The 18,809-nt window shown below is 45.4% G+C and overlaps 1 protein-coding gene across 1 annotated transcript in view; it reads left to right on the top strand.

Moving 5' to 3' along the window:
• The first annotated feature begins 16,437 nt into the window (after positions 1-16,437).
• The window catches only part of Bsn (bassoon presynaptic cytomatrix protein), a 49,287-nt gene continuing 46,915 nt past the window's right edge, over positions 16,438-18,809 (top strand). Inside the window, exon 1 of the mRNA XM_008853268.1 lies at positions 16,438-16,505. Coding sequence (XP_008851490.1) covers positions 16,438-16,505 — 68 coding nt within the window. The remainder of the gene's footprint in view (positions 16,506-18,809) is intronic.

The raw sequence follows: 18,809 nt of genomic DNA, 5'->3' as shown, positions 1-18,809 counted from the left end.
GCATATGCCTACTGTTCCTTTCTTTTTAGGGCTAATATTCCTCTGTGTATATATTAAACTTTTTTTTACCTATACATCTGTCAATGGACATGTGTGTTGTTTAACACCTTTTGACTGTTGTGATCAGTGCAGAGATTTTTGAACACTTGTCAGCAGTCTAGTGGGTTTGGAAAGGGGCCCTGAGATGAGATGCTAAAGTTTGGAAAGAGTTCCCAAAGCAGGGTTGGCTCCCATGTCCCAGGCCTCCCAGACCTAGGCCCTTAACCCTGCACACTTCCCTATGGCACATCCCCTAGCCACACTGGCCTGCTTGTTACTTCCTACCTGCAGAGCATACTTCTGTCTCAAAACCTGTGTCCTTACCATTTCTCCCCTGGAGGCCCTTTCCTGGGCCTTGGCACAATCCCTCCAAGGATGTTTGCATAGCTCTTCTCAGCTGACACTTTGGATGTGCAATTCCCTCCCTCAGGGCAGTCTCTCTCTCCCTCTTCCTCTTCCACATTGTTTTTCTAAGCACTTCTCATGCCCTAAATGAATCAAGGTCATCTATTTGTCTTCCTGGGTTTTACCTGTATCCTAACCATAAGCACGTTCTGTAAGACAAGCAGCCTGGTCTGCTCCCTCACTGCCAGGTGGCCAAATCTGCAGTGTAGCCCAGCGCCAAGCACTCAGGAGCTCCTGGTGAGGATGTGATGTGCCAGTGGAGCCTCACTCTTGTGATACTCTGCCACTGTAAGAGCTCTAACTCCTTCCCTTCCCCTCTGTCTCCCCTCCTGTCCTTAAGTCTCTTCCACATGCTTTATTTCCTACACCCCACTCTGTTCTCTGGAACCTCAGTATACCTTGACTTGCAGTCTTGGCTACTCCTGAGCAGTGTTGTCCTTACCTTTTCAGCATGTGGCTGCTGCACCCTCATCTCAATCTATGGGCAGAAGTGGGGTGGGGTTGGGCCTGTTTCATAAGCCTGGCACTCAGATTCTGTGCTCCTCTCCTGTCAGACATAGACCATACAGTTCTTCCTTTTTTTCTCCCTTAGAGTTGCTGGCTGACTTCTTGTTGCTTCCCACTTCCCTGAAATTTTGGCATCATAATCCCAGGCTTCCTGCCCACTCTACTTGCTATCAAGCCAGGGAAGGAAGGGAGGAAGGCGAGAGCTAATGTTTTCCTCTGTGCCTACTGTGCACCTGGCACCTATCTCCCCCAGGCTGGCATGGTCCTAGCTTCTGTGTTGGCCCAGGCTGGCCCTGTTGTTGAAGGCATTTGTCCTTCCCTTTGAGAGCAGATCTCCTTGCCCGTGTCTTTTTCATATACAGTGGCTATTCCTGAGCTATGGAGACTGTGATCACACATGTATTCACATACTCATGTATACACACTTGTGAGCACACTGTCATACACATGCATACACATGTGTACATATGATGTCTCAGCAAGTTTTTTTCCCCTCAGGTCTTAATCACTGCTCCCTGTTCTAGAGGCTTTCTTATGAAAACCAATCTCTCTCTCTCTCTCTCTCTCTCTCTCTCTCTCTCTCTCTCTCTCTCCTTCAAACCTATTGTATGTAATATGGGCTAACCTGGAACTTACTATGTAGTCCAAACTGGAAAGAGCTCCTGGTTCTCAGCCAGGGAAAGGGCTTCTTTTGGTTAAGGTGGGTCTAGTCCCATGAAAGATACTGATGATTCCTTAGATGTGCATGAGCAATTTTGATCTTAAGCCAGGCCTGGAGCTTTAGTTAACCTGTAATAGGCAGAGTATTGTAGGAAAGGGGGGGGTGACAACCCACTTCTACTGCAGGAGGGAGTGGGAAGGTGGGGTGGGGGATGGACGGGCACAATATCAGCAGGGAACCAGTCACAGGGGGAACTGTCCACAGGAAGGACCTGGAAATGCAGTGCAGCCCCTTCTTGGCCCTCCTAGTTTGAGAAGAGGAAAGGCTAGAGCCTTGTGACACAGCTGGATCTCCCAGAATGGAAAAAGCAGGGCTAGGGATATAGCTCAGTTGGTAGAGCACCTACAGAACACACATGAGGCCTAGGTTTGATCCCCAGCGCTACATAGACCAGGCATTATGGTTTAGGCCTGTAATCCTAGCACCTGGACAAAGTACTCAGAAGTTCAAGGTTGAGGAAAGACTCCATAATTTAAAAAAAAAAGGAAATGAGCCACCATCAACATACAGTCTTCTGCACCAGGGCTGATAGCGTGCAGGACAATGGACACAGTGATGTTGAAGGTGGAAAGGTAGTGACTGGCTTTTCCATGTATGTGTGCGGTGTCCTTTGATGACGCAGTGGATACCATTTCTAAGAGGGAATGCTTTTCCTGATGGAACCATCTTGAGGTGACTTTTTATTTTTTAAAAATAATTCTTATTTCCTTTCATACCTGTAGAGAATTACTTGCTGCACTTCAGCATTTCCTTAGCACCAGCCCTTTGTGGGCACCTGGACTCATGCTATGGGTAGCAGAGGGGAGAGAGTGAGGCTGGAGAGGGACCCACCACCACATGAAGAGTCCTCCCTGCAGCAGACACTGGAGTCATAAGAAGCAGCAGATGTCAGGACTGAGGAAATCTGGCAACACCCCTGCAGGGCAGAAGGCTTGAGCTAGTGTTTGGGGGTTCAATTTGTGTGTATGTATGCATGTTCACATATGTGTGGCAGGGCAGAGGGCTTGAGCCAGGGTTTGAGGTTGAATTTGTATGTATATGTACATGTGTGTATGTGTTTTTGCATATGTGTGGGCATACATATGTGTATGTGCATGTGTGCTTGTGTGTGTGGAGGCTAAAGTTGCCTTCAGGTGTCTTTCTTGATTGCTCTATCACTGACCCTGGAGATCACCAGTTCTGGCTGGTTTCACTAGCCAGCTTGCCCTTGAGATTCCCCAAGTGCTGGGATTACAGGCAGCTGGCATGCCTACCCAGCTTTTCCATGAGTTCTGGGATCTAAACTCCAGCCCTCATGTTTACTTGGCAAGTGCTTTATTCACTAAGCCATCTCCCCAGGGCCTAGAATTGGGTTTTAAGAAAAGGGCCTTAGCCGGGCGTGGTGGTGCATGCCTTTAATCCCAGCACTCGGGAGGCAGAGGCAGGAGGATCTCTGTGAGTTCAAGGCCAGCCTGGTCTACATAGTGAGTTCTAGGACAGCTGGGGCTACAGGAAGACCCTGTCTCAAAAAGACAAAAACAAAAACAAAAATGAAAAAAAAAGAAAGAAAAGGGCCTTGTGGGGGTGGAGAGATGGCTCAGTGGTTAAGAACACTGGTTGTTCTTATAGAAGACCTGGGTTCGAATCCCAGCACCCACATATCAGCTAACAACCGCCTGTAACTCCAGTTCCAGGGGAACTGGACAACCTCTTCTGTCCTCTGTGGGTATTGCACAACACGGGTGCACTTCACTACATGCAGGCAATACATGCCTGCACATAAAATAAAGTAATAAATAAAATATTTTTAAAAAGGGCCTTGTAAAGAGAATGGAGGATGAGCTGGTAGGGGTGGATCAGGTGAGGCGTCTCAGGATTCCTTGTCTGCAGATAGTACAGACATAGGAAACTGCCCAGATATCGGGGACCCACTGTAAAGGCTGTGCACAAATGCCTACAGTGGGGTGGTCACCTTGGAGGTGCTACCAGAAGGCCCCACCCTCATGCTTCCTCAATAGGAGGAATGAGCATAGCACAGTGTGGCTATGCAAAGCTTAACACATATGACTAATTATGGCAATTGCCACACCACAGGAAAGCCAGGCCTTTTTCAAGTAGACTTTCTAAATGAGACTTCTGAGCAAGGATATCTGTCTTGAACCTTAGAGTCCTCCTTCAGACTGGTCTGTCATTGTCTTGGTATGCCTGGTAGGCCCCAGGATTATTGAAGTGGGTCCTCTCTCTTCCATGTCCAGGATGTTGGCCCCCACTACCACAGAGAGCCTCTGATTCTCTGACCAATCATTTCAGTCTATTGGTCATTCAGTTCACAAACATTTACTGAGCCCTGCTCTGCTTGGCCCCTATGCCTGGTTCTGACTACTCAGTGGTGACTGTGTGTGGAGGAAAGCCACTTTTCTCTGGAACTGCTCCCCTTCCTCCAGGGCTGCTCTGGTTCTGCTAGCCCATAGTAAGTTTTTACTTTTCCAACACACACACACAAACACGCGCACACACACACACACACACACACACACACACACACATACACACATTCAAGTTCCTGTTTTGTGTATGATAGATTGAGTTGTGTGTGTAAGAACACTGGTTTTGAATTTTTGTTGTTGAGACAGGATCTTCCTGTAGCCCCAGCTGGCCTGGAACTTGCTATGTAGACCAGACTGGCCTCTATCCACAGAGATCTACCTACCCCTGCCTTCCAAGTACTGGGATTAAAGGTGTGTGCCACCAGGTCTGGCTGGTTTTGAATTCTTTTCATTGTAATAAATTTGAAGGAGCAAGCAGAGGTTTCCCCATTTTTTTTTTTTTTTTCTTTTTCTTTTCTTTTTTTTTTTACCGCCTGCTATCTTTTAAATTTGTCAGGCTTTTGTGGTTATCAATTTTAATCGCTGAGCCATCTGGCCAGTCTTGCTGGGCACTACCTGCTATTTCTAATATTAACCACTGTCCTGTTGCAGACAGGTGCTATAGGCCCTTTCATCAAAGTGAAGATCTTCAGTCACAGGAACAGCCCTGCTCAAGAGCTAGCACAGTGCTCTGGGCTGTGGGGACAAGGGACCAAAATATAATGTTCACAGGGTGACTCTGGGGGTTGAGTGGAGATGGGAAATTCTGACTCCTTCTATTTCGGATGGCATTTTTATTTGTGTGTGTGTGGATGTATATGGGTGTGGGTACATGCATGCTGTGGCACACATGTGGAGGTCAGAGAACAACTTTTCTAGAGTCAATTTCTCTCCTTCCACCATATGGATCCCAAGTATCCAATTCAGGTGTTTTGGCTTGGCAGCAAGTGCCTCTATCCACTAAGCCGTCTTACCAGCACTGCTTTCTCTTTTTTCATTCAGAACTAAAACTGAGAACCAAAACAAAAGAAACAAAGTAAAAACTATAAACAAGCCAGACATGGTGGCACATGCCTTTAGTCCTAGCGCTTGGGAGGCAGAGGCAGGTGGATGTCTGTGAGATTGGGGCCAGCTTGGTCTACATAGTGCGTTCCAGGCCAGCCAGGACTACAGGGAGACCCTGTCTCAAAAAGATATAAATAAATAAATAGTCACCGGAAATCCCCAATAATTTTCTTTTAACCATTTTTGAGTCACAGACAGTTCCCCCCCCCCTTGGTGTTTCTCTTTATCAGATTTTTTAAATTGAGCTTCTAAAATTTCATACATTTCCCAATCAAATCCAGACCCCCTTCCCCATCCATACCTCTCCCATACTCCCACCAAACTTCATGAAGTCTGCCATACATACTGAGTCCTGTTCATTCAGATGTTTCTACCCAAATGTCCTTCAGTGTAAATCTGTCCACTGGAGTCTAGTCAGCCCATCCAGTGGTTGCATGTAAGTCATACTCTCCTTCACCCAGCAGCAATCAGTCTTAAATAGTTCTCAGGCTAGTGCTGGCCCACCACCTATTTCTCACCTCCCCTTTGGGTCCTCGTTTAATTGAGCTGACATGCCACCACTGCCACAGGTTCATATGAGCAAGCCTTCAGTGGACTGGAAGCTTCCACCTCCCTGTGTTTATGAACCAGCCCTGGCTCTTACAATCTTTTCGTCCCCTCTTCCACAATGGTCCCTGAGCTGTGGGTGGATGAGGTTCCATATAGGAGTCCCATCCTACACGCTACAGACTCTTATTCTCCAAAACTTGGCTGGTTATGGCCTTCTGTGTGGATCCCACTCTGCTGTACAGAGAAGCCTCAGTGGTGAGAGTTGAGGGATGCATTAGCCCCCTTCTGCTATGTACAGCTTTTTAAAAAATTTTTACATAAAGAAATAAAAAGGAACAAGAATATTGCTAGTACGTTTTTTATTTAATTTTTTAAAAGCAAAAAGTTGCTGGGTGTGGTGGTGCACGCCTTTAATCCCAGCACTGCACTCGGGAGGCAGAGGCAGGCGGATCTCTGTGAGTTCAAGGCCAGCCTGGTCTACACAGTGAGTTCCAGGACAGCTGGGGCTACAGGGAGACCCTGTCTCAAAAAGACCAAAAAAAAAAAAAAAGAAAAGAAAGAAAGAAAAAAAGAAAAAGTCTCCTTATGTATCCTTGGCTGGCTTGAAAGTCACTATGTAGCTCAAGCTGAGCTTTTTGCTTCTCTACCTCTTGAGTGTCAGGATTACAGGCTTGGGCTACCTTGCCTTGCTCATGACATTTCATTATGTGTATATCATTAACTTTGCTCCTTTTTTATTCCCCCCCTGGTCTTTTTGATAGTCCCAGCTGGCCTGGAACTCACTATGTAGACCAGGCTGGCCTCAAACCCACAGGGATCCGCCTGCCTCTGCCTCCTGAGTGCTGAGATTAAAGGTGTGTGTCACCACGCCAGGCTGAGGGCAAGTTTTTTAACATAGTATAGGTTGGTAAAAATTACTTTGGTGAATAGCTGGGCGTGGTGGTGCATGTCTTTAATCTCAGCACTCGGGAGGCAGAGGCAGGCGTATCTCTGTGAGTTCGAGGCCAGCCTGGCCTACATAGTGAGTTCCAGGACAGCTGGGGCTACAGGGAGACCCTGTCTCAAAAAGACAAAAAAAAAATTACTTTCGTGTTTTTTTCTCTCTTCGAATAGACTATAGAATTTGAATTCTGTTGACTTCCCATGAGATCAACTCAAGTGTTCTCAGTCCAGGTGGACTTTCCCTGGAAGTTTCAAATAACAGGCATCTGAGACGCACCATACATTGGGGTGTTTCTGGCTCCAGCTGATTTGTGTATTAGTAATGCAGACCCTGGGTTAGCTCATCAACGGTGCTATTGGTTATATCTTCCCTCCTGTGTTTAGAGCAGACCTAGGTATGAAGCAGAACCTTGGCCATCTTCATGGATTGAGGAAGCTTTCTGGAAGTCCCTATAGCAGGCTGAGTGCAGAGCCTCTTTTCAATATTGGCTCTGAAAATTAGGCAGAAACTTAGGAGGTTTCTAGGCAGTAGCACTGGTTTTTGCATTCTTAGGGGCAGCAGGCAGGGGAGTGGGGCCTGCTTTCTCCGTAATTACAAAGATTTAGAGATGTCCATTGGCTTATCTTGACTTCCCAGTTGCAACAGAATTAGGAAGAGAGCTGATGCTCTCAGTGCTGTCCCTTCAGTAAAGGGCTGTTGTAGTAGAATTTGCAGTAGCTGGAACCTGGGAAAAGCTGGCTCAGCTTATGCAGTGACTTCTGACTTCTAATTAGAGCTTCTTAGCTTTAGGAGTTTTTCCCCTTGGATCAGGAAACTAGGACAGGAAACTAGGACTACACAGCTCCAAGTTGTGCCCATGTGGGGTCCCAATGCAAATATTAGGCAAGTTGGATGAGGAACAAGAGCCTCAGTGACCTTTTCGCCCTTGGAGCCATGGCACTTCCAGAAAGCTATGAAGAAGTGGCTAAGGAAGCTGATCCAGGCTGAGGAGTCCTTAGAGATATCTGGTGAGTCTGGAGCCGCTCCAGAAAGGTGCCCCAGTCACTACATGGAAGGACTAGAGAGTTACTTAGGTCTCAAATGCAGTATATGCTATAGGTCTGGGTGCAGGGAGGCACTGTGATCTGCCCAGGCAAAAGTCAACATCCTAGGTTCGGTGCTTATGGTGCCCAAAAGAACCAGTTTCTAAGATCAGGGCCTTGTTTCTTCTGGTGGCCATCTGGAAAGCCTAGGAGGTGGTAGGGAGAGCCCTTCAAGGTCTGTTTGGAATAGTTACTCTGGCCTGGATACCTGCCTGTCTTTTCTTCCTTTCTGTCTTGCCCCTTTGGCGCCCAACATGAAATCCCACCTGCACTGTTTCTGCTAGGATTCAGTAGCAGCTAATGAGCTGTTATGTAAATCTGATGAATAAGGAAAAAAGTCATTAAGGCGCTAATTGAAAACTATAGCACTCTCCCTTCTACTGAGTTCTAGTTCAAGAAACCAGTTCTTTTACTGCATTATTATAAAACCTGTTCTTTGTCTCCTTTCCTCTAGGAATTTGTGAATGATTAATTCAACCAGAACTTTGTAACAGATGAGAGGTATAAACATGACTGTCTAATTCACCTAAAAGAAGCCTTAGCAAGGTCATTTCCTACAGACCTCACCTAATTACAAATTCTTTTTCACCAGTTAATTAAACAGACTGTATAGCTTGCTCAATTCCTTCAGCTTGCAAACAGGGATTGCTACCACATTAGGTTTTTGGGAATCCTAGTCCTCATAGGGATTTTCCTTCTGACCTAAGAGTCAGAAAGTAAGCACATAGTGTCCTGTAAGGAGGCAGCTCTGGGAGCTAATGCATATGGAAGAAGACCTAGGGTGGCTGTGGAAATGTTTACCTAGCCAGCCTTCTAGAGAGCTTATGGGCATGATTCAGGAAAGTACCTGGCTTGTCTGTGAGCTCCCAGACCTTAGTCAGGCTTATATGCAGGTGCATGTGGGTAAGAAGAGAGAGACTAGTGTGATAGGTGGGGGCACATGCTGGCAGCCAAATGGCCCAAGGAGAAGTTTATCCCTCCATGGGCTTTAGGAAATCTGAGAACTTCCTGAAATTAAAAGCAGGAATCATGAGTGTGTGCATCTTTTCCTAGGGATAATGTCTAACTAAGGTTATATAAATATAGATATAGATATATTTACATATATAGTCAGATTTATAAAGAGGTCCATGCTTTAGAAAACTCAGAAATTGCACAGATGAATGCAAGAGAAAAATGGCTTTGTTTTAGTTTATAAAATGTCTTCTGGTTAAATATAACTAAGAAAAACACCTCCCTGCTCAGTCTCTTTACTGAGCTAACCCAAAGCTACAAAAACAAGCAATAAAAACCCTACCTTCAAATATCCATAAACTGAAATACAATAAACAAAGAATGGTTTCCAAGTACAGGAAAATCAATGAAGGATGAGGGAGGATCCTAGGAAACCTGCCCCTGAGAAACCAGGACGAAAAGCTCAGAGTCTACAGGCCCCTACTAATAACTACCTTCTTGGGCTGGTTAGCTATGTGGAGAATGTGTGTGGAAAGTGTCAGGGAGTGTCCCTAAACTCTGTGTGAAGCCAAGGAATTACTAGGGAAGTAGAGTTACCAAAGGAATTGAGCAGGGTGTGGCAGGTAGTGGGAAAACCATGAGTTGCCACCAGTCAGGACATGGAATGACAAAGGAAACTCAAAGTAGTTACAATTAGTATCTATAAGAAGAGAAAAAAATAAATGGGGCTCAGAAATATATTTAAAGATACAATTGAAGAAAATTTCACCTCTGAACACATTAAATCTCTCTGTCTCTGTCTCTCTCTGTCTCTGTTTCTCTATTTCTCTCTCTGTTTCTGTCCCCCCCGACCCCCGTGTGTGTGTTTGTGTGCGTGTGTGTGTCTGGAAATTGAGTAAAGCCATACATGTGAAATGCTCTATAACTAAGCTGTATCCCAGCTCGATTTTTTCTTTAAAAAAAATTGAGACAGGCCTATTTTCAGTCTCAGCCTTGAACTAGTGGTCCTTCTCCATCAGTCTCCTGAGTAGCTAGGATTACAAACCTGTGCCACTAGGCCCAACTAATAAGTCTTTAGTTTGAAAGGACATACTCAGTTTCAGGAAATATTGACATGGATTGTTCAACTCCAAAATATATCTTGGTGAAGTTACCAAACTTTGGAAAGAAAGATGCATCTAGAGGAAAAAAGTTAACGTATCCATAAAGGAAGAAAATCAGTTTGACCCAGAGCACTCAACAGGAATAATAATCAATGGTAGAAAACAGAGTAACTATATATGCAAAGTTCAGTGGGAAAAAAAATGAACTTGGGATTTTATTTAATTAATTAATTAATTAATTAATTTATTTATTTATTTATTTAGTCAGGCTTTTATATCCAGCCAAGCTGTTAAGTTTGAAGATCAAAAAGATATGGCCAAACATTCAAAGGCTCCAAAAACATGATTTCTATTAATCATATTTTTATTGACTTGAATTTTTTATGTAAATGAATGAACAAAAACTTCTGAGATAAACTCTATAGACATCAATGATGCGCCTGTGACATAGTCTTTAGGCTAAGGGAATTACTGCTCACCAATCTTCAGGCAAGCCATCATTCACACAGTATCTGTCACAGACACCATGAAGCAAGGGACACTCAGCCTTCAAAGCTGTACTGAGCTTATGGCATTTCATGCCTTCAGTGTCCCACATACACTGAGAAAGCTGAGAGAGAGAGAGAGAGAGAGAGAGAGAGAGAGAGAGAGAGGATTTAGAGGTTAAAGACAAACACTACATAAAACACTATTGTGTGCCCTCTGGTTACTTTCTAGTAGGGAATGAATTGAATTTGGCCTGAGTTGTGTTTGGCCTAGTTCTGAGTAAGACCCTCTAAAAGCTGGGTATCGCTTGAGGCAAGTCTAAGGGTTTGGTTTTGTTCTCCATCACAGATAGTAAGTCTATGGTGTTTGTGCCTAACTGAAGGCAATGATGTTTCCCATTGTTACTTCCAAGCCCAGTCCTCTAAGTAGTCACTGCCAATTAATTGGGGTTAGAGGAAAGTTACTCTTATGTTCCTTTTTTTTTTTCCTCTTGATTCTTGAGACTAGTACTGAAAAATACCAAGATCAAATCAGATTGCCATGAGAGATGTTTCAACCCAGTAGGCCCACTGGGGTCTTGGCTGGGGTGTAACATCCTCAGGGCTTGCTTTTGTTGCAGTTATAGCCTGGTTCTTACTTGCTCCCAGAGCTCTGGTCACCTCTCGTGCTGGCAGCTTCCTCTGTGTTTGATGCCAGCAGCTCTTGTTTTTATCAGGCAACCTTCACCCCTCTGACCCATCCACGGTCTCATTCCAAACCCTCCCTCAGCATCTTCAAAGCTGGCAGAGCTCACTGCCTTAAACATATTTTCACTGGCCCAGATAAACTGGCCTAGGGTCCCTGAGGCTTGTTTGTTTACAGGAAGAGGCCTGCTTAGTGTTTCAAAGTAGAAAGGATGAGTGGAGGTGGGTACCTAGGTGACACTAATGTTCTTTCATGTGAGCTTCTTGGCTCAGGGCTGTGTGTGTATGCCAAGACCTGGTAGGGGGGCTGTGCCCAGGCTACCATAGTGGTTTGCCTCCATCTGCACCAAGGAGGAGCAAGTTCCCTGGATGATTCTGGGGTTTGGGGGCCTTAGAATCTTACCCTCAGAGTGGGTCTGCAGATTCAGAGGACGAGGAGATTAGGAAAGAAAGATATCTATTGGGGAGCTCTGCTTATAGTGTGGCCCTTCCTGACTAGGAGGCCTGTTCCTAAGCTCCAAGGCTCCAAGGCAGCCTCTCAGATGCTCTGAGCCATGTTGCCTGCTTCTTGTCTAATCCAAGTCTCCTGGGTATGGTAGAGACTTGCATGGCTGTCAGCAGAGAAGGTGTGTGGGTTTTTGTTTTGTTTTGTTTTGTTTTGTGTTTTTCTTTTTTGTTTTTTGTTACATTTGTTGTCCTTAGGCAATCAAGAAGCCTGCTAAGGCCAGCTCCTGATTGCCTGGGTCTTTTCTGTCACTAACCTAAGTATACCTTTCAAGGGGATCTGAGCAACAACAAAGACTTTAAGGACTCTTTTATAGACTAGGGGTTGGGGCTAGAGAGATGGCTCAGCGGTTAAGAGCACTGACTGCTCTTGCAGAGGACTCGGGTTCAATTCCCAGCACCCACATGGCGGCTACGAACCATCCTTAACTCCAGTTCCAGGGGAATCTGAAGCCCTCTTCTGACCTCTGCGGCATTGCACGACACAGGTGCATTCACATACATGCAGGCGATACACTCGTACACATAAAATAAAAATAACAAAATATTAAAAAAAAAAGACTAGGGGTTAAAAGTTTAAGAGGTTCTTCAGCTGTGACTTCCAAACTAGGGCACATATAGGGGCATTTCTCCTCTCCTCCCTTCCCCTCCCATTCCCCCCCTCTTTTTCTAGCTCACCCTGGTATCAGACTCCCAAAGTATCCAAGGATGACAATGACCTTGATCCTCTGCACCTCCAGATTGCTGGGATTACAGGCACGAACGACCATGCCCAATTTAGCACTCTATTAGCTGAGCCACAGTCCCAGTCCTATTTATTATTTATATTTTCTATCAATCATCATTTAAAACCTTTCTATTTGGGGAGGCATTTTATCAATAATCTAAGTACATGGATAATCATATGTTGGAAATGCAAAAATATTTTATTGACAGGATTAAACACATGATTTAAAACACAACAGAAAAGTCAGGATATGTCTGTCCTGAAGGTCAAGTAAGGGAAAGTGGAATCCATTCCTGAGAGAGGAAATTCAGAGCCCAGGAGCTGCACCCTAGCACTCACCATTGCAAACCTCTGTTTCTCTGCCTGCATGCCCATGGACCACTGAGATGGCCCCAAAGGAGAGGGTCCTCCCACAGTGTCTGCCCAGCTGTAATTGCCCATTACTGAAAGGTCAGCCATGAATTTATCAAAACCTTGTTTGAAGCTGTGGGGCTCTTCCGGCTGCTCTGACTTAAGTTTCCCTGAGTTCACTCCTGGTGAACAGCTTATTAATATGAGTCATTTCTCTTTCAAATGTTCAACTGGAGGCGGTGGGGGGCATACTCTGGAGGCTGCCATGTGGAGCCCAGCATGGTTTCACTCTGGCCCTATCCTGGCCCCATGCCTCCCTGCTTTTCCTTCCTGTACACTACAGCCCTACCAGGCCCTCACTGACCACAGCAGCTCTTGGCTGCTTCCCTCTGTGGGCCAGGTAGCCCTGTTGTGACCCAGTGTCTGTAGCATCTTTCAGTCACTAGAACATGTTAGTTCCATTCTTTTCTGACCAGTGCAGTCTGGAGTATGTGTTCTAGTAGTAGTCCTGGATGGGACAGGGGCCACAGGGCTTTTGAACACTGGTGAGGGAGAGGCAAGCTGTTTGGCTCTGTACTCCCAGAAAGGGTCAGGGGGTTCCTTCCTGCCTTGGCAAACAGAGTTGGGTTAAGATTATATATATATATATGTTTTTCGGTCTGTGTAGACCAGGCTGGCCTTGAACTCACAGAGATCCGCCTGCCTCTGCCTCTCCAGTGCTGGGATTAAAGGTGTGCACCACCATGCCCGGCTGGGTTAAGATGATTTCTAAGGGGCTGGAGCGATGGTTCAGAAGAGCAATGGCTGTTCTTACAGAGGACCTGGGTTTGATTCCTAGCACCTACATGGAGGCTAAAAACTGTAACTCCAGTTCCAGGGGACCCAACACCTCTTCTGACCTCCAAAAGCATTGTACAACACAGGTGCACTTACATACATGCAGGTAATACACTCATATACATAAAATAAAAATAATAAAATATTTTTTCAAATAAAAATGATTTCTGAACAGTTAATAGCCCTAAATGCTGAAAAGAAGGCTGGTAGAAATTGGGCAATCTCTATGTTCTTTGCCTTTCTTTGCCATCTTTAAAATACATTTGTAAGGTATTTTTAGTTTCCCTTGTTTGGCTTCCAGCCACTCCTTCGTGTCTGCCCTCTTCTTCCAGCCTGATCTCCTGTGTCTTTGCTTCTTTACAGTAGCATTCCTATCCTTGTCTTGTGCATTATCTTTACCCCATCATTCCTCAAGAAATGGACTCCCTGAGGTTTCTGGGAGGAACATTAGCTTCAGGGGCTTCACAGATGGTCTGTGTCCATGAGGCCAAGTCTTGTCTGAGACACATGGTCCTGCATGTGGACTCCTCCCTCCTTTACCCTGCTCCCTTCCAGCAAACTTATTTTGGTGGAGACTTTTGTGTGTGTCCCTTAAGGAGGGCCTCCTGGAAAGCTTACCTCCTCTATCCCCAGGCTACCTCTACCATTTGGGCTGTCTTAGGATTCATGTCCAGATGGTCACTGGTGGACCTATGTTAAGCAGCAGGAGGAACTGGGCTAGGTTTGGAGATGCCATGGACATTCATGGTATGGTGCGTGGTCTTCACAGGTGTGGCTATTTTCTCCTGAAACTTCTCAGCCTCAGGTGTGTAGACTCAGCTCTGTTAGTGGCATTGTTGGATGGTCCCATGTATGGAAGCTTCTATAACCCTATGGGGTCATTTTCTTCTTTCCTTCTTTCTCTGACTGCTCTATTTCTGGAATTTCCTCTGAGCCCATGAATATTAACGATACCTGCTTCCTTTCCTGGACCACTGCTCTCTGGGTAACTTCTCTTCCTGAGAATTGTTTTGAACTGAACTAAGATAAAAATATCTAGATTTACCTGAATTGAGCCCAAGCTGTAATCTTTCTCTTGTCCCCTACCCCAACCTTCAATACAACCAAACCCAAATTTATGATACTGCTCTTATGCTCCCGCTGGCTGGCTTCCTTCTCTAGATTCCCCCATCTTCGTGAAAAAGAACACTCCTCCCTAGAGCTCAAGCCAGAATGTCCCTTGTTGTGTCTTCCCTCCCTCTCATCCTGTAGACTGTTCCCTGGGCTATTGCTTTATCTTCACTGGATTCCCTACCTTCATCATCTCCTCTTTGACATAGAGCCCAAACACACCTCTGTTGGAAAACCTTAAAGACCCTGCTGTCCCGGCCTCCTCATGCTGTTCTGAGCTTCACAACAACACACACTACTGTCTGGAGCTGGTCTAGGTGGTGGGAGTAGCAATGACTTACATCTGACATACTTGCCCCTACCCACAGCTACCCATACTGAGCATGCTCTGACAGACCTCTGGGCCCTCGTGCATGCATTTTCATCCCTCTGTCTAGCTTGCCTTTCTGCCTCAGGGAGAACAGCTTGTCCTTTAAGACCTAGTGTAGAAGTCTCCTCATCTTTCTTAGGAACTGTGGCAGGGCATCTAGCCGTGATTTGTTTGCATACCTGTTTCTATTCTAGACTGGAGGCTTCCAGAAGATTGGATCCCTGTCTGATTTGCTTTTTAAAAAATTCATTTTGATTAAATATTGAGTAGGTGTATATAAAGAATACAAGAAGACTTTTTAAAAATTTGTATATATGTAAAGAATAACAGTATGATGAACACCTGGAGACCTGACTTGCATCGTAAGAACTCATGAGTCCTTCCAGGCATGTCCAACCTTCTGACATTGCGACATCATGTTGCCGTAGAAACAGTTCACACACAAGAACTGCTCAATCAAGTTATCAAAAAAAAAATCACAAAAAGAAATCTCATAAAATATTTTAAGTGTACAGTTTTGTGTTGAGCTGCATACATAGCGAACCTTGCCATGTGCAGCTAGCTGCCTGGTGTCCATAGCAGGCAGGACACACCTATAGGATCATAACCAGGTCAAAGGACTTGGAATAAATCCAAGGGTCAGTAAATGTGAATGATTAAAAGAATGATCGAATGAATACCTGTTATTGGAATCTTTTTTTCTTCTGTGAGTCTCAGTTGCTGAGCAAGCTCCATGTGAACTAGTCCTAACTGGACAATGTCACTGTCCTAACTGGGCCTTTCTTCCTGTGCTCACCATCTGTTCTTTTTTTTTTTGGTCTTTTTGAGACAGGATCTCCTTATAGCCCCAGCTGTCCTGGAACTCACTATGTAGGCCAAGCTGGCCTCAAACTCACAAAGATCCACCTGTCTCTGCCTCCCAAGTGCTGGGATTAAAGGCGTGTGCCACCACGCCCAGCTGTGTTCTTTTTTTTTTTTTTTTTTTTTGGTCTTTTTGAGACAGGGTCTCCCTGTAGCCCCAGCTGGCCTGGATTTGCTATGGAGACCAGACGGGCCTCGAACTCCCAGAGATCCGCCTGCCTCTGCCTCCCGAGTGCTGGGATTAAAGGTGTGCGCCACCATGCCTGGCTCTGTTCATTTTTATATGCATATTGAGTGTCCACTCAGTGTGAACATGGTGCTGGATCCTGGGTATGAAGTAGGAAGCAAAACTGTCAGAGACCTTTTCCTAGATCCTCTTTGACAAAAAGAATTCAGAGACCCTAAATTTCAGTGCTTCCCACCCCTCTCCAGTGCCACCACGCCCAGCTCTGTTCATTTTCATATGACTATTGAGTATCCACTCAGTGTGAACATAGTGCTGGATCCTGGGAGTAAAATAGTCAGAGACCTTTTTCTAGATCCTCTTTGATAAAAAAGAATCCAGAGACCCTAAATTGCAGTGCTTCCCACCCCTCTCCAGCCATAGTGTGTTCCCCTGGGAAAATAGTGTGGAACACTGGCTAAGGGTGTGGACTGGGATCCTGCTACTTGTGAGTCATGAATGCCCTGCCTGCAGAACTTCCTTGACACGTATGTACAGCAGCTTCCTCATGTGGAAAGTGGGGAGCATTACTCCTATGTCTTGAATTTGCTCTGACACTTAGAGGACTTAGCATGGGACAGGTAGCTTTTGGTGAGGGCTCAATCAGCACCACCACGATTGTCAGCAGATCATGGATCAGGTAATGGAGCTGGGGTTCGGTCAGCTGTGTAGGCAGACCCCAGTATTGTTTTCTGTAGTTGGGTCCGGCATGAAATCATCCAGGAAAGAGGTGAGTGCCACGCCAAGCACTTGGTATGCTCCCTGAGCTCTAAAATATTTGAGTCCATTTTGTTATTCTGAGCCTGTAGTTCATCTGTTCAAAAAAGTTCAAATTAAGCATTCGGTTTGTGACAGGCCTTGGATCTGGATAAAGTGTCTAAAGAAAGAATAAATTGTGATACAACATTTAATTTAAGACTCACTGTGAGCCAGAGCATGGTGCTTCATACCTTTAATCATAGTGGGAGACAGAGCCATGAATTTGAGGCCAGTATGGTCTACATAGTGAGTTCCAAGCCAGCCTGAACTACTGTGTGAGACCCTGTCTTTTTTTTAAAAAAAAAAAAAAAAAAAAAGAGGGGGCCGGGCTGGAAAGATGGCTCAGCTGTTTAGAGCACTGACTGCTCTTCCAGAGGATCCAGGTTCAGTTCCCAACACTCACATAGTAACTAACACCCACAATTAACTCCAGTTCCAGGAAGTCCAATGCCCTCTTCTGGCTTCTGTGAGTATTGCCCGCATGTAGTATGCTTACAAGCAGGCATAAAATAAATATTTTAATGAAAAAGGCTGGGTGTGGTGGAATGGGCCTTTAATCCCAGCCCTTGGGATGCAAAGGCAGGAAGCTCTCTGTGAGATGAGGCCAGCCTGGTCCACATAGTGACTTCCAGGTGGATTGGGACTAGGGAGACCCTGTCAAAAAAAAAAAAAAAAAAAGATAAAAAAGAAAAAAAGTCCCCATGTACACAGAAGATTGCCTGTCACCAGACAACATAAATATACTAGAAATTGCTAAATTACTCAGAAGACCTTGCATAGCCTGGGGAAGGGGCCACAGCCTGTTACAGTGTTCATGTTATAAAGGCTATCAGTACCTTCTGATTAACTTTCAGGGGTTGCTTTTAAATTTTATCCATAAATAATTCCAGTGAAAAGTGAAACTACAAATTGAACCACAAGAGGAAATATTTCTTTAGAAGACCCTGAAATTGTTCTGCTGAAAGGCCCTAGAGAAGCCAAGTTTTGAGTGTGGCCACCTCTCTTCCAGGCCTCACAGTTGATAGCAAAGATGACCCAGAGGGGTTAGGCCCAAACTAGCTGTCTCACTGAAGAAGAAAGGGGCAGATCTGTGACTGGATGACCTGGTATGTATTGTTGGTTGATGAAAGAAATGTTTTTTTGTGTTTTTTTTTTTTTGGTCGAGTGGAGGCCAGAAATCAACCTTGGGTATCTTTCAAAATTGCTCTCTACATTTACTTATTTATTTATTTATTTATTTATTTATTTATTTATTTATTTACTATTTTTGAGACGGGTTCTCTCTGCAGCCCCAGATGACCTGGAACTCACTATGTAGTCCAAGCTGGCCTCAATCTCACAGCTACCTAGCTTTTTGATACAAGGTCCCTCACTGAACCTGGAGCTCATTGGCTAGGCTCACTGGCCAGCCAGCTCCAGAGGTCCACTAGTCTCTGTCTCCCCAGCACTGGGATTGCTGGGATTACAGATGCATGTGTCGCACCTGGCTTGTCCTAGTTTGTTTCTTCATTCTGACCACTACCAACTTGGGGAGGAAAGGGTTTGTTTATCTTACATCTCCCAGGTCACAGTTCATCTGGGAGCCCAAGGTAGGAACTCAGGGCAGGAACTTGGAAGCAGGAGCTGGAGCACAGGCCATGGAGGAACTCTGCTTACTGAATTGCTCCCCTGGCCCCTGCTCAGCCTGCTTTCTTATGCAACACAGGCCCACTTGCCCAGGGGTGGCACCACCCACAGTGGGCTGGGCCCTCCCACATCACTCAAGAATCAAGAAGATGCCCCATGGATATGGCCACAGGCCAGTCCAATAGAGGAAATTCCCCAATTGAGGCTCCCTCAATTTCTCACCCCCTGTTTCTCAAAAGGGTGGAAAGACTGCCGAGTGTCTTGGGGTGGGGCTCCATGAAGTCTTTATTTCGCCTTGGAAATTGATAATTATAGGACATCCTACCAGCTCCTGAAATTTTCTGGCTCCTGAAGTTTTCTGGCTAGCAGATGGCCTTCAGTTGAGGGGAGGATTAGGGGCACTGGAGCAGTAGGGTCAGTGCAGGGGCCTTACCAATGTTTCTCAGCAAAACCTGCTCTATGCCCTGGCAGTCAGCAGCCACCCAAATGAATAGAGACAAAACAAGTACAAAAGTTCTGTGAGGCAATAGGACGTATTGTCTTTGACTTTTTGTGTTCT

This window comes from Nannospalax galili, unplaced genomic scaffold (assembly GCF_000622305.1).
Source record: "Nannospalax galili isolate Female #2095 unplaced genomic scaffold, S.galili_v1.0 scaffold786, whole genome shotgun sequence".
Lineage (NCBI taxonomy): Eukaryota > Metazoa > Chordata > Mammalia > Rodentia > Spalacidae > Nannospalax > Nannospalax galili.
This window is presented reverse-complemented; position numbering and strand designations above follow the sequence as displayed.